This window comes from Zootoca vivipara, chromosome 12 (genome assembly GCF_965207765.1).
Source record: "Zootoca vivipara chromosome 12, rZooViv2.hap1.1, whole genome shotgun sequence".
Taxonomy (NCBI): domain Eukaryota; kingdom Metazoa; phylum Chordata; class Lepidosauria; order Squamata; family Lacertidae; genus Zootoca; species Zootoca vivipara.
In genome coordinates, this window is record NC_142595.1 from 48,363,685 (window position 1) to 48,375,865 (window position 12,181).

Here is a 12,181-nt window from a genome sequence, read left to right on the forward strand (position 1 = left end):
GATTGAATTGTTTGTTCCTGGTAAGTTCCCTTGAATCCCTCTTAAAAGAATAAAGACACCACAATCTTATTCAAAGTCAATAAAAGAAGTTTACTTACATCAGTTCACAGTTGGATTTCTGAAGGCAGACTTAGTTACAAATTTGTACATGTGGATCTACCCCATATGGGGGGATAATCCCAGTGCTTCTGCTAGCAGTGCAGTCCTAGCTAAAGGCTGGTCAAACGAAGAAAGAAGTCAAAAAAGGGAAAGGTTGCTGCGTGACTCGTACTTTGGTTACCTGGACAGGTTCGTTCACGCCCACCTTCTATCACATGCGAAGGGAAGGGTCCTCCAGCCTGGAGGAACAGGAAGTTTTGACTGCCTGGACCAAACACCCCCTCGCATGTCTTCTCTAGCATTTCAAGGAATGTTGTACTTGACTGCCTCTCATGGATCGCATCCCACAATATCTGGGATTCATCTGTCGGAAATTGCATCCAGACAGAATTTACAAAACCGGTAACGATGTCCGGGAAAACGCAGACATATGGCAACCTTTTTTTTGGAAGAGTTGGGGTTTTTTGGGGGGAACTTCCTAAAAAATTGCTCAAAAACTCGTGCGTCAGGATTTTCAATTTTTGAAATGTGGCAAGCTCAATGGACAGAGCGGGCACAGGAAAAAAGGAGCGTTCACAGCACTTTGGGTCCAGTTTGCATTTAAAGGAAGTCTCAGGCGGTTCCTGTATTATTATTAGCTGCAATATTTAGTAGATTAACACATTAAGTCAAAGTTCGTTCGTTTGTGTGTTTGTTCTATTCTGTTTTTGACATTTACTGGCTGTCTCATGACCAAAAAACAAAGAAGATTTATCTGACCTGGAGAGAGGCTTCACCAGTTGGGTTTCTGCCTGTCATGCAGCTGCCAGGCAGAGGCAATGTGAGGCAAACTGAGCCAGGCACTTCGGGCACAGGCAGCTCAGTCAACATGGCCCATGGAATGAGGCATGATGGGAGTTGTAGTCCTGAAACATCTGGAGGGCCAGAAGCCCAGGACTGTGCAGTCCTAGGCACATTTACTCAGAACTATTAGGAGTGGGGGACAAATTCGACTCATTTCTTATTTAAGGATAAACCTAATTTGCACTTTGCGAAATAATATACAAACCGAAATTTAGCCATCCTTCAAAATTGACGTATCTCTGAATTTTGCAGTGCAGCTCTTTGGCAGAATAATTTGTACCAAAAAAAGTGCATAGACCTGAGGTAAAATGTGCACAAAAATGCATATATTGTGAAGATAGCATTTATATTGGGGGTGGGGGAGGATAGGTGTATTAGGCAAAACTGCGTAGAAGAACAGGTGTATAAGGAGAAATTCGGACTCAAACACTGACGTATGTTGATGAGGTTTAATTTTTAAAAAAGTAATCATCGCAAACCACTTCCCTCACGAGTTGTGAACGGGGACATAAATTGAACGCTGGTGACAGTTCGGGGGCCTGTTTTCCTTCCCCAGGACTCACCATTCTGTGCCAGACCTTTGGAGCCAACCCAGCCTTCACCAGCTCCCTCCGCCATCTTGACCTGAGCAAAAACCCAGGGTTACTGGGGACGGAGGAGGCGAACGTGAGTGACCCCGGCCTGTAACTTTTGCGTTGACACAATTGTGGTGCATTTGTATTGGATGGCCACCTATTGCTGTGCTTTCCTGGTTGTTCTGCTTTGTTTCCTCTGTGTTATCACCCTGGCTACAGACGCACGGTACATTTAGTGCGCTATGATACCGCTTCAAGCAGTCATAGGCGTCCCCCAAAGCATTCTGGGAGCTGTAGTTCAGTGAAGGTGCTGAGATTTGTTCGGAGACATGTATTGCCCTCACAGTACTATGATTCCCAGAGTTCCCTGGGAAGAGAGCGACTGTTAAGCCGCTCTGAGAATTGTAACTCTGAGAGGGGAATAGGCATTTCCTCACAACTCTCGGCCCCCTTAAACTACAGCTTCCAGGATGCTTTGGGGGAAGAAAGATTGATAGATAAAATTTTTATTTGCGTCAGCCGCAAGCCACAGCAAAGGAATCAAATACAGCAAAATACTGATATAGCTAGATGGCTGGCTATACAAAATACAGTCTTAAGAATTTACAACTACAGTGGTACCTCGGTTTAAGTACACAATTGATCCTGGAAGTCTGTACTTAACCTGAAGCATACTTAACCTGAAGCGAACTTTCCCATTGAAAGTAATGGAAAGTGGATTAATCCGTTCCAGACAGGTCCGCGGAGTACTTAAACTGAAAGTACTCAAACCGAAGCGTACTTAAACCGAGGTATGACTGTATACAAACGAAAGAGTTAATAACCGTCCTTGACCACAAATAAAACATATGACGAATCGGCTTTCTTTACTAGGCATTAGACAGGTTAGTCAGATGCTGGATCTTATTCTAATTGCCCCAGCTAAAAAATGTTTGCTGTCACCTAGTGTTCTTGGCCTGGAAGAAGGAAGGATATTGTAGCAGTGGATGAACGACTTGGTATAGATCAGGCCTAGGCAAACTTGGCCCTCAAGATGTTTGGGGACTACAATTCCCATCATCTCTGACCACTGGTCCTGTTAGCTAGGGGTGATGGGAGTTGTAGTTCCAAAACATCTGGAAGGCTGAGTTTGCCTATGCCTGGTATAGATAATATAAGAGGGGGAATAACCTCATTATATCAGATCTCTATAAAGAGAACAAGCTAGCACTACATGCACTGATTCAATACTGTGGTATCTGCTTGGGCATAACTGTTTTTCAAGCGGAATTTGATGGACGCTACTCTCAAGTACGGCCAGGCAGCATTGCGTTCAATCTTGCGGAGGTGGAAATACACGCCTGTATTTTAAAACTGTTAAGTTTTGCAGATAGGATGCAGCCCTGTTCAGGGAGGCTTTTTAATGTTTAATAGATTACTGTGTTTTATTTTTCTGTTGGAAGCCGCCCAGAGTGGCTGGGGAAACCCAGCCAGATGGGCGGGGTATAAATAATATATTATTATTATTATTATTATTATTATTATTATTATTATTATTATTATTATTATTATCATCTGTGGAGGAGACCAGTTGGGAAAAGACTGTCTCGTAACCCTTTCAACTTATGGTTGGAATGGCACCCGGAGAGGCCGCTCTTTGCTCTATACAGTATAATAAAAGCAGGGCAAGAAAATAAACGGGGGAAAACCGTGGTATAAAATGTTGCACGGGATTTCAGCACGTGCACCAATTGAAAACAAAGCAGGATGTCTGTCCTGAAATCAATTCCAGGGGCAAACGAAAAGTAGGATTCATGCGCAACTTGCTAGGTAGGGAGCACCGATAATCGTGAATGCACATTAAAAAGTGGTTGTTGGAAGGTGGCCCCCTGCAAACATGTATCCGTCAGGGATGCCTTAGCCGTGGCATTACTGAATTCAAAGGTAGCGAAATTAAGGCCTTGTGTTGCGCGGATTTTGTTCTGCCGTGTTCTCCCTGCAGCCTAGTGTCGCCACCGCCCCACGTACTTCGTCCCCTCTCCATAGCTGCCAAGTTTTCCCTTTTCCCGCGAGGAAGCCTATTCAGCATAAGGGAAAATCCCTGTAAAAAAGGGATAACTTGGCAGCTATGCCCCTCTCACCCCTTTCCTTCCCCTTCCCCTCTTTTTTTAGGGCTTCTATTCCTTCCTGGCCCAGCCCAACGCACTGGTTCACCTGGACCTCTCGTCCACAGACTGCGCCGTGGATGCCGTAAGGTTTTAAGAGAGCCGCAGACTCCGGGGGCGGGGGCAAGGGTGACGTGGAAAGCATGCTGGGTTACGAGGTGCCGATGCGGGAAAGAGGGGTGGCCCCCCAGCCCCAGGTTTTAGCGACCGGGATAATCACTCACTCCTCCTCCTGGATCTGTCTGTCTTGTCCATCTGTCCCCATAGCTCTTCGGGGCGCTGCTGCACGGCTGCTGCCCGCGGCTTAGCTACCTCAACCTGGCACGAAACACCTTCTCCTACAGGTAAGGAACTCCGCTCGTCTCTCTACCCTCATTCCGGGAGACCCTCCTTTTGGATCGACTTCTGGATGCTCAGAGCGGCGGTGGGGCGGGGGGGGCGGGAATGGCTTCTCTGATGGTTTCCTCTGTCTCCCTCTGCAGGAAAGGAAAGGGACTGCAGCCATCTCTCAAGCAGTTTTTCTGCAGTGCCTATTCCCTCACCTATGTGAACCTGTCAGGCATCAAAATACCCGTGGAGGCATTAAGGTGAGCACACCCGCCACTCGCCCGGCCTGCACCCTGTCACTCCGAAAACACTGTACATGTATGCATTAAGACTCGATTCAGCCATTAGGTTTTCCAGCTGGCCACATTGAACGCCCCCCTCTCTCAGGTTGTTGGGTCTCTGGAACACAGAAAGACCCCTTAAGGTTGAGTCGGACCTTTTGGTCTATCTAGCTCAGCATTTCGTACACTGACTGGCAGCAGGCATCCAGACAGGGGGTGTTCCCTGTGGTATGGTGGGGAGAGCTCCTGGGACTGTCCGCGTGCAAAGCTCTGTCCCTGAGCTGTCTTTGAGACTCATGAGAGGGGCGTAGTGACCTCAAGGGGGACCTCATGATGTCATGGGGTCACCATCCCGCAACGGACAAAAAACAAAGCAAAACCCTAATACATGGAATGTGGTCCAGTGAAGGACAATGACTAATAAAAATAATAATTTTATTATTTGTACCCTGCCCAGCTGACTGGTTTGCCCAAGCCACTCTGGCCAGCATCCAACAAAATTTAAAAACACAGTAAGACATACATCTAACAATAAAAACGTCCCTTTACAGGACTGACTCCAGATGTCTTCTAAAAGTCAGGTACAGTGGTGCCTCGCTAGACGAATTTAATTCGTTCCACGGGTCTATTCTTATAACAAAAAATTCGTCTAGCGAATCCCATAGGAATGCATTGAATTTTTTCAATTTTTTTTGCCCATAGGAACGCATTAATTGAATTTCAATGCATTCCTATGGGAAACCGCAATTCGATAGACGAATTTTTCGTAAAACGAATTCGTCTAGCGAGGCAACCTCCGCTAGAAAAATCCTTTCTTTAAGCAAAAATTTCGTCTTATAGGGCGTTCGTTAAGCGAGGCACCACTGTAGTTGTTTATTTCCTTGATGGGAGGGCGTTCCACAGGGCGGGCGCCACTACCGAGAAGGCCCTCTGCCTGGTTCCCTGTAACTTCACTTCTTGCAGTGAGGGAACCGCCAGAAGGCCCTCGGAGCTGGACCTCGGTGTCTGGGCTGAACGAAGAAGAGACACGACAGCCTAGAAGGATGAGAGCATTTTTGTACCTTGCCTGGTGCTCAAAAAGGGAAGGGAATAGTGGCTTCTTCACAACTCTCACCGCCTTTAACTACACTTCCTAGCAGCGGCTGGGGAAGATGGGAATTGTAGTCCAAAACATCTGGAGGGCCGAAGTTTGGAGATGCCTGTACAGTACTAGGGTAACAGGCTAGCTAGCTAGCTCCCAGGACTTCTGCGAAACTACTGTTTCCCGCAACATTCTTACATGATTGCCATGACAAACCTAAGACTGGTTCAGGCTTCCAGTGCCACATCTATGGGCTTTGCTGCCCTCTGCTGGAGGGATGCCCCAACTATTTTAGTGATAGCCACCACTTCGGAAAGCTTTAAACTTTGTACCGTTTTTAATGTTGTTAGGTTTTTACCGTGCATATATATTGCTGCACAAGGCCTTATTATACTGTGTGAACTGGCGGTATAGAAACACAAACGAGGGTTAGACAAATTCCTGCAGAACAAGGCTCTCAGCGGTCACTGGTGACAATGGTTGTCGTCCCTTGCTGCCCAGCCACAACAGAGCTCAGTGGCGGGAGAGGCCAACCAAGTCTCAGGGGTTACTTGGCTGGAGGCAGAGTCTATATACAAGGTCCACGCCAGTCGTAAGGTCAGGAATATCTCAGTTCACTTAGTCCAGGCATCCCCAAACTTCGCCCCTCCAGAGGTTTTGGACTACAATTCCCATCATCCCTGACCATTGGTCCTGTTAGCTAGGGATCATGGGAGTTGTAGGCCAAAACATCTGGAGGGCTGCAATTTGGGGATGCCTGACTTAGTCAGATGAATGGGGGGTCAAGAAAGTCGAGGGTCAGAAGAAGCAAGAAGAAGCAAGGTCTGGCCAGGAACGACAAAAGTCATTTCCAGCAACTGACTCAGGCTGGAAACCCTGTTTAAGAGCCAGCTGGCTCACATCAGGAGCAAGAAGGCTGATCAGCGGCAGGTGGAGTCACTCTGCTTTCTGCCCCTTCAGGCTGCTGTTCAGCAGGTGAAGCAAATTCCTGGCCCATGGCAACAATGGCTATTCTCTCCCTCTGCATCAAAGGAGCAGTCAGTAATCAGACAGTTCAAAGATGGCATTAGCTCTTAATCAGCAAAAACACAACCTCCACAGACTTGGTTGAAGGTCAGGCCTCATGAGCAGAGCAGCTCATTCCCGGTGGTCTTCCTCCATGAAAATCATTTGCCGAGACTGAAAGTCCTCTCCTCCTTTTCCCCAAGGAATCGGAGACTGCGTCTGCGTGCAGCCAACCTCTCCTCCGCCCCTTTCATGCCTCTTCTGGTTCGGGGTAGGCCACCAGTTTCTGAGAACCGCAAGCAGAAAGAGTTGATGTTGAATTTTCTGCATGCAGAGCAGTTGCTCCACCCACTAAGCTACACTACCAGGGAGATTTCACTCACTCAGGCGCCCTAGTCCGCTTGTTAAAAAACCACAATATGTCCTTGCCTTCCTCGCGCAGGTCTCTTTTCCAAGGTCTGTCGGCCAACACCCACCTCAGCGAACTCCACCTGGATCTGAGTGGATGTGAGGTAAAATGGGGTGGGGGCAAATGGGGTGGGCTTCTTGTGCAGACGTCTTCTCAGAGAGGAGGCGTTGGGGGCCGAGCTGCTTCCATGTGAGGCGATTTACCTCAGAGCTTCCCAGCATCCGTTTGATACGATAGGCCTCACTCATTAAACCTCTCTTTCTTTCTCTCTCTCTCCATCTTCCTTTCCTTCCTACCTAGTTGCGCTCCCCGGGGGCTCAAGTCCTTCAAGAGCAGCTGTCTGGAATCAGCGCCTTGAGTAGTCTAGATCTTTCTGACAACGGTGAGACCATGATGCTCCTGCCTTGCCCATTGTATTTGCCCTTCCTTGTTGCAGATATTAATATTGTGCAGTCTGAAGGGATTAGAAGCGTTAGAAATGACTCCTTTTGGAATAAATCATTGTCCAGACAATTTTTATTGTCCCCCCCCCAAAAAAGCACATTATCCAAACTTTTACTAGCAGGTCTCTTTAAAATATAACAGAACAAAGCAAATCATATGTCCGAAATATCCATACAATGCCTTGTGCTCTCCAGCACAGGCTTAGCATCTTGCAAAATACAAAATAATCCAAACAGACCTATAAGCAAAGATTTCTCTCTCTCCACAGCTTGCATTCCAGCCTCCAGGCTATTTACTCTCCCTTCAGGAGAGCTTCATTTTTCATCTTCACTCCGTTGAGTTTGGCAGAAAAGACTCACAAAGGCAGCTCCCTTCCAAATGGAGATTTGCAACCCAATACCTCCCATGATATGATCTAAGGTTACAACCCTTATGTGTTAGCTCCCAGAAAAACGACAATCAGTTAGTTATTCGTTAATTTAGCAAAAGCTCAGAGTGCTCCCCTTGGCTTTAAAACCCCATGTTAAATCTTCTGCAATATACCTTCGGCCATTTTTCATTTCTGTGTCAATTAAACCATTGTACTTAACATTCCTGACCTATCCTGCCACTCCCTCCTCCTCCTCCTCCTTCTCCTCACGCCAGGCTTCGACGCCGACTTGCTGACTCTGGTCCCGGCGCTAGGCAGGAACAAGTCTCTGAAGCACCTCTGGCTGGGCAAGAACTTCAACGTCAAATCCCGGTGGGTTTATTTATTTAATTTATATACCGCCCTATACCTAGAGGTCGCAGGATGGTTCACAAAACCTGGGCTACGTAGATGCGGATTTAGGGGAACGCAAACGGTTGGCCCGCACTGGGCACTGAGCCAAGAGGGAGCCGCAGGGTATACTGCAATAATGACGAGCAACAGAAGGTGAGAGGCATTTGGGCGCTGAACGTTGGCGTCACAAAGGGCACTACTGAAATTTTAAAGCCCAAAGTCTGCCCCTGGGCCACATCGCCCCTGGGTTGGGCGATCTAGGAATATACAGGGCGACTGTGTCATTCTGTAGTTTAGTCACTAGGTGGCGCTGCACTTAAATTGCTTCTTCGTTTGGAAGGTTTGTGAACCGTTTGACCATAGAGATCTCTGATCGATGTACGGGATGTTGATAAAGTGCGGCTGAAATCCACAATTTAAAAAAAAGAAATATGCACAAGTTGATGGTCATTTAAAGCACAGGGGGGAAACCCAGTGAAACTCTAAAAACAAACAGGAGGTTCCTTTTTTTGTGGAGAGATTTGTCAAAAGGCAAGCTTGGTTCCATCTTATGAAGTTTATTCATGAAGAATCAGAAGCTCCACAAGCCCCTGGCGAGATATGCAAGCATATGGAGCAGTTCTGCAGCGGAATAATTTCAAGATGTACCTTATAGGGAGCAATTCCTAAATGGAATCAAATAAATGAACAAACTGCCCTGACATCCCCCTGTTGTCTCTCTGTAGGACCTTGGAGGAAATCCTTCAGAAGATTGTGCAGGTGATCCAGGAAGAGGACTGTGTAAGTCAGGGGTCAGCAAACTTTTTCAGCAGGGGGCCAGTCCACTGTCCCTCAGACCTTGTGGGGGGCCGAATTCCTATGCCCCACAAATAACCCAGAGATGCATCCTATATAATAATGTCCAAGTTGTCCCTGCGTCCAGTTGTCCCGTGTGTCCCTGGGGTACTGCGCATGTACCCCAAAGACACAGGGATTGGACAGAGGGACAACGGCCAACCGCCGCTCCGCCAACCGCCGTTCCGAAGCCCAGTCTCATGCTGGAGGTGCGCGGCGAGGCGGCGGGGGAAAGAAGCGCTCCCCCCGGCAGCCTTGCCGCACACCTCCGGCATGGGACGGCGCTTCCTTGGCCGAAGCGGCAGCGGGCGCCGAGGGAAGCCAGCTTTGGCTTGGCGGCGGCGGGAAGAAGAGGAGGAATTCCTCCTCTTTTTCCCACCGCCGCCAAGCCAGTCCCCGAGCCGAAGTGCGGCGCGGTGGGGGCTTTTCGCTGTTTGACTTCCCGGAGTGAAGGGGGAGGCAAACGGTAAAAAGCACCCGCCGCGCCGCACTTCGGCTCGGGGACTGGCTTGGCGGCGGCGGGAAGAAGGGGAGGAATTCCTCCCCTTCTTCCCGCCGCCAAGCCAGTCTCCGAGCCAAAGTATGGCGCGGCGGGTTTTTTCGCCGTTTGCCTCCCCCTGGGGGGAAGGCAAACGGCGAAAAGCCCCCACTGCGGACTGGCTTGGCGGTGGCGGGAAGAAGGGGAGGAATTCCTCCCCTTCTTCCCGCCACCGCCAAGCCAGTCCCGGAGCCGAATTGCGGCGTGGCGGGGGCTTTTTGCCGTTTGCCTCCCCCTTAGCTCGGGGAAGGCAAACGGCGAAAAGCCCCCCCCCGCGCCGCAATTCGGCTCTGTCCCCCGCGCGCTTTAGTTTGGGGAAGCAGGCAGGGAGACGCAACAGCCCGGGAAGCTACGGGCTGTTGCGTCTCCCTGCCTGCTTCCCCGAGCCGTAGCGCATCGGGGGACAGCCGAAGATCGGCGGGCGCTGTTTGCTGGGGTTGACAAACCCCGGCAAGCGGCGCCCGCCGATCTTCGTGTGACAGGCAGTGGGGAATGCAGGCAGGCAATAGAGCAAGCGCCTGCCTGCCTTCCCCGCCGCCAGTCCCCCGGTGCTTCGTGCAGCACTGCTGGGTGCCGACCCGGCAGGCCGCTTCCTTGATCTGGCGGCCTGCCGGGTCGGCGCTGATCAGCGCTGCACGGAGCACCGGATCGAGGAGCCGGCATGCATTCTAGCGCCCGTTTATTTAACGGGCTGAAGACACTAGTTTTAAATAAAAGCACACGTTCTACTCATGTAAAAACACGCTTATTCCTGGAACGTCCGCAGGCCAGATTTAGAAGGTGATTGGGCTGGATCCGGCCCCCGGGTCTTAGTTTGCCTACCCATGGTGTAAGTCCTTTGTTGTGCGAAAGTGGTGTGGTGGTTTGCAGACTGAAGAGTGAGGCAGGTGGAGAGTTGCAAACTGCAACCTGTGGGAAAAATGAGTGCGACTGTGTGGGTTTCTCTGTGATTGGGTTGCCCAGCATGTTTTCTTTACTTCCACAAGCAGAGTTTGCTTGGTTTTTCCCCTTCAATTTGAACAGGGAAACGGAGATGGGGGACAGAGTAGGTTTTAACCACCATCCCCTGCTTTTCCCTGATCTAAATGGACCCCTGACACAGACACACAAATCTACTATCAGCCCCTTTGGGACCACGAATGCTGGAGCCTGTATTTTATAGGTTTTAAAGATAAACGAGGTTGGCTTCTAAAACACACAAACATACGTTTATTTATTGTCCTTGATTTATTAAATTTGTATACCGCCCTTTATCCACAGACCTCAGGGTGGTTCACAACATAAAATGACGATATATAAAAAAAACACAAAATACATAATAAAAATGAGAACAGCAGCAAACCAGTGATCCCCACCCCCACCCTTCCACGACACATTTTAAATTATTGTTGTTGTTGTTGTTTGTTGTTATTTATAAAAGGGCATCGGATTTCAATCAGCCAAAGGGCTGGTTAAAGAGGAACATTTTCGCCTGGCTCCTAAAAGTATACAGTGGTACCTCGGTTTACAAACTTAATCCATTCCGGAAGTCCGTTCTTAAACCGAGGTGCGCTTTCTCTAATGAGGCCTCCTGCCGCCGGTGCCCTTCCACCGTTTGGCTTCCATTTTAAATCCGAGGTAAAGTTCGCAAACCGGGACGCTACTTCCGGTTTTGCAGAGTTCGTAAACCAAATCATTCGTAAACAGGGCTGTTCTTAAACTGAGGTCCCACTGTATAATGAAGGTGCCACGACACCTTCTTCACACACTCTCTTACTGCCTGCATATCTTAGGCTATCTATCAATATATATCTGTACCACAATGGCACAGGCAGCTCATCCCCTTCCCCTTTTATTCTCACAACAACCCTGCAAGGTAGGATAGTCTGAGAGGCAGTGACTGGCTCACGGTGAGCATCGTGGCTGAGTGGCGATTTGAAGCCCGGCCGCCCTCCACCCCCAGGCCTAATCTGGCACTCTTCATAGCTGCCAAGTCTCCCGTTTTCCCCGGGAAGCCCCCCGTTTTTACTTACCTTTTCCCGGTGGTCCCCTGTATCACTTCGTCTCCCGTTTTTCTCCGTTATTTTCTCCTGCCGGCGGCCATTTTGTTCCTGATTTGCCCTTCTATGGGCACAAAAAGGGCCGCCGCCGGCTTCAAAAGTCGCATCTACACATGACCGGAAGTGCGTAGATGCGACTTCCGGTTTTGGAGGCGGCCATTTTGGTGCCCATAGATGGGCGGGGGCGACACCGGAAGTTACGTCGACGCACTTCCGGTCATGTGTAGAAGCTACTTATGAAGCCGGCGGTGGCCATTTTTGGTGCCCATAGAAGGGCAAAGCGACACCGGAAGTTACATTGACGCAACGTCCGGTGTCACACGGCTGCCGGTCCCGGATTCTGCAGTCTGGGACTTGGAAGGTAAGGGCACTCTTAAGCCCTGTGCCATGGTGAGAGGCTCACTCCGTCCTTTTCCCTCTTCTTCTTATTCCCCTCCCTCCTACCTGCTCCCCCAAAGTCCCTGCAGACTTTTTCCGTCGCTGACTCCCGGCTCAAAACCCGCACCAGCATCCTGATCAACGCCCTGGGCAGCAACACTTGCCTGACCAAAGTGGACCTGAGTGGGAACTGCATGGAGGACATCGGGGCAAAGATGCTGTCGAAAGCCCTGCAGATCAACAGCACGCTGAGGTGGGTGGGTGGGGGGAAACTGGCCGGTCAGGCAGGGCAGGGGGGCTTCCCAGTTGGTTTGCCCAGCCTTCAGGTCTCTGGGGTACACTTGCCCCCACATTTGCCACGCCGACCCGAAAATGCCTCCCTGGGCTTCTTTGAGAGGGAAGGAGATTTGGCTCAGCGCTC

The 12,181-nt window shown here is 49.7% G+C and overlaps 1 protein-coding gene across 2 annotated transcripts in view; it reads left to right on the top strand.

The window, feature by feature from the left end:
• Window positions 1-12,181, top strand: part of CARMIL3 (capping protein regulator and myosin 1 linker 3) — a 75,678-nt gene that overhangs the window by 37,554 nt on the left and 25,943 nt on the right. For both annotated transcript variants that reach the window (XM_088656246.1, XM_088656247.1), the window contains exons 13-21: window positions 1,499-1,608; window positions 3,669-3,746; window positions 3,929-4,005; window positions 4,144-4,248; window positions 6,798-6,867; window positions 7,065-7,146; window positions 7,854-7,950; window positions 8,697-8,751; window positions 11,841-12,013. In XM_088656246.1, coding sequence (XP_088512372.1) covers window positions 1,499-1,608; window positions 3,669-3,746; window positions 3,929-4,005; window positions 4,144-4,248; window positions 6,798-6,867; window positions 7,065-7,146; window positions 7,854-7,950; window positions 8,697-8,751; window positions 11,841-12,013 — 847 coding nt within the window. The remainder of the gene's footprint in view (window positions 1-1,498; window positions 1,609-3,668; window positions 3,747-3,928; window positions 4,006-4,143; window positions 4,249-6,797; window positions 6,868-7,064; window positions 7,147-7,853; window positions 7,951-8,696; window positions 8,752-11,840; window positions 12,014-12,181) is intronic.